General features: G+C 53.5%; 1 protein-coding gene across 1 annotated transcript; it reads left to right on the forward strand.

The window, feature by feature from the left end:
• Positions 1-226: 226 nt before the first annotated feature.
• Positions 227-1489, forward strand: LOC116890891 (interferon-induced transmembrane protein 2). Its single transcript, XM_032891506.1, has 2 exons — positions 227-563; positions 1158-1489. The coding sequence occupies exons 1-2, from the start codon at positions 318-320 to the stop codon at positions 1344-1346; spliced, it is 435 nt and encodes a 144-aa protein (XP_032747397.1). The 5' UTR covers positions 227-317; the 3' UTR covers positions 1347-1489.
• Positions 1490-1956: the final 467 nt, after the last annotated feature.

The raw sequence follows: 1956 nt of genomic DNA on the forward strand, positions 1-1956 counted from the left end.
AGATCTGGGGAAATTCCAGTATGCCTACTCTAAGCAGGAGGTGGAGACCTTGAGACAAGTTTTAGCCTTGGGACAAGTCTTGACCCTGGAAGTTTATACTTGTCTCCGTACCTTAACAGTCAACTAGCCCTGAAGTAATTTGATCCTTAAGGCTTAAGTACCGCCCACTTCAGTATTCAGCCAATTCCCCACAGTAAGGCCCTCTGGAGACTAACCCACCAACAGGAAAAGGAAACTGCTAGAGAAAGGGCGGGCCTACAGAACCAGGGTAGCAGCAGCCATCCTCCAGACGGTGCGATTGTTCCAGAGTCAGTACCATGAGCCACAATTCCCAAGCCTTCATGCCCACCAATGCCGGGCTTCCTCCAAGCTATGAGACAATCAAAGAGGAGTACGGGGTGACTGAGCTGGGGGAACCCAACAACTCAGCTGTTGTGAGGACCACCGTGATCAACATGCCCAGAGAGGTCTCTGTGCCTGACCATGTGGTCTGGTCCCTGTTCAATACGCTCTTCTTCAATGCCTGCTGCCTGGGCTTCATTGCCTATGCCTACTCTGTGAAGGTGAGTGTGCTAGACGTGGGGGTGATGGTGTAAGGAGGTGTGTGTGAGCCTGAAGTCCATCAACCCAGATGGCCCCATGTGTGTGCGGGGGCGGGGGAGGGAGGGCCCTTCGTGTAAGAGAGTGTGTGTGCACCCTTCCTATTTGCGTATGTGTGTGCGTGCCTGTCTGTTTGTCTCTGTCAGTGTTGGAGACTTTCTGATAGTCACAGGATGAAGCTGCCTGGTGTTTCTGGGGCCAGATTTTCCCCCACTCCATTCCTGGAATGTCCTTTCACCCTTTAGACTGGAGCTCTACTCTGTGTGGAAAGTGGGGTATGCGGCCAATGCTGGGGCCTACTGTACAGTGTGTGTGTGTGTGTGTGTGAGTGTGTGTGTGTATGTGTGTGTGTGTGTGTGTGTGTATGTGTGTGTGCGTGCGTGCGTGTGTGTGTGTGTGTGTGTGTGCGTGCGTGTATGTGTGTGTCTAAAGAGGGGAGGATTTCCTGGCCTGAGGGAGTGAGGCAGTAGGCAGGGAGGACATGGGGAAATAGAGCCAGAGCACCTGGCTCTCAGCTGGCTCGCTCCAGGGCCCCCTTACCATCTGGTTTCTTCCAGTCCAGGGACAGGAAGATGGTGGGCGATGTGATTGGAGCCCAGGCCTACGCCTCCACTGCCAAGTGCCTGAACATCAGCTCCCTGATCTTCAGTGTCCTCATGGTCATTATCTGCATCATCATTTTCTCTACCACCTCTGCGGTAGTCTTTCAGTCGCTTTCACAAAGAACGCCACATTCTGGATTCTAGCTGCCCTGCATCCCACGGTCCACATCTGGCCCTCCCCCTGCCCGAGGCGGAGGCCTTGACCCTTTACCCTATGTGTATGCAAATGTTACCTTCGTATATCTGTCCACAGTGGAGTCAATAAAGTACACTTGGTGGCAACTCTGGCTGTGACTCCTGTTCTGTACTGAGCTCGCCCAGCATCCTTCTTGTCTGAGGAGAGTGAGCATCCTTAGCTTGTCAGGCTTCTGGTCTCCTGGTAGAGGCAGCAGCCCTACCTGTGGGTTTTTGACTGATCCAGGCAAAGGGCATCCGCGCATCAGCTAATGCCGATGCCATGCTCCCAGGATGCCCAGGAAGGGTGCAGAACTTCCAGCAAAGGAGGCTTGGTTTAGGAGTGAAGGACACCCAGAGTCCTTTGCCTTAAGGGAAAAGAATCCCGTGGCCAAGATGTCTCCTCATTTCATGGCAGCCTCTTGGATATGACTTCAGGCTCCTGGGCTGACCTGTACACAGAAGTAGGGTGCTGTGAAGTTTGCTACCCTCACTCTTTCCTTCCTCCCCTCCCCCCACAGCACTCAGGTTTTTATAGGGAACTGGAGTGGGTGGGGATTGAAGAATGTCTCTCGCCGTC

Source organism: Rattus rattus, chromosome 2, assembly GCF_011064425.1.
Source record: "Rattus rattus isolate New Zealand chromosome 2, Rrattus_CSIRO_v1, whole genome shotgun sequence".
Classification (NCBI taxonomy): Eukaryota; Metazoa; Chordata; class Mammalia; order Rodentia; family Muridae; genus Rattus; species Rattus rattus.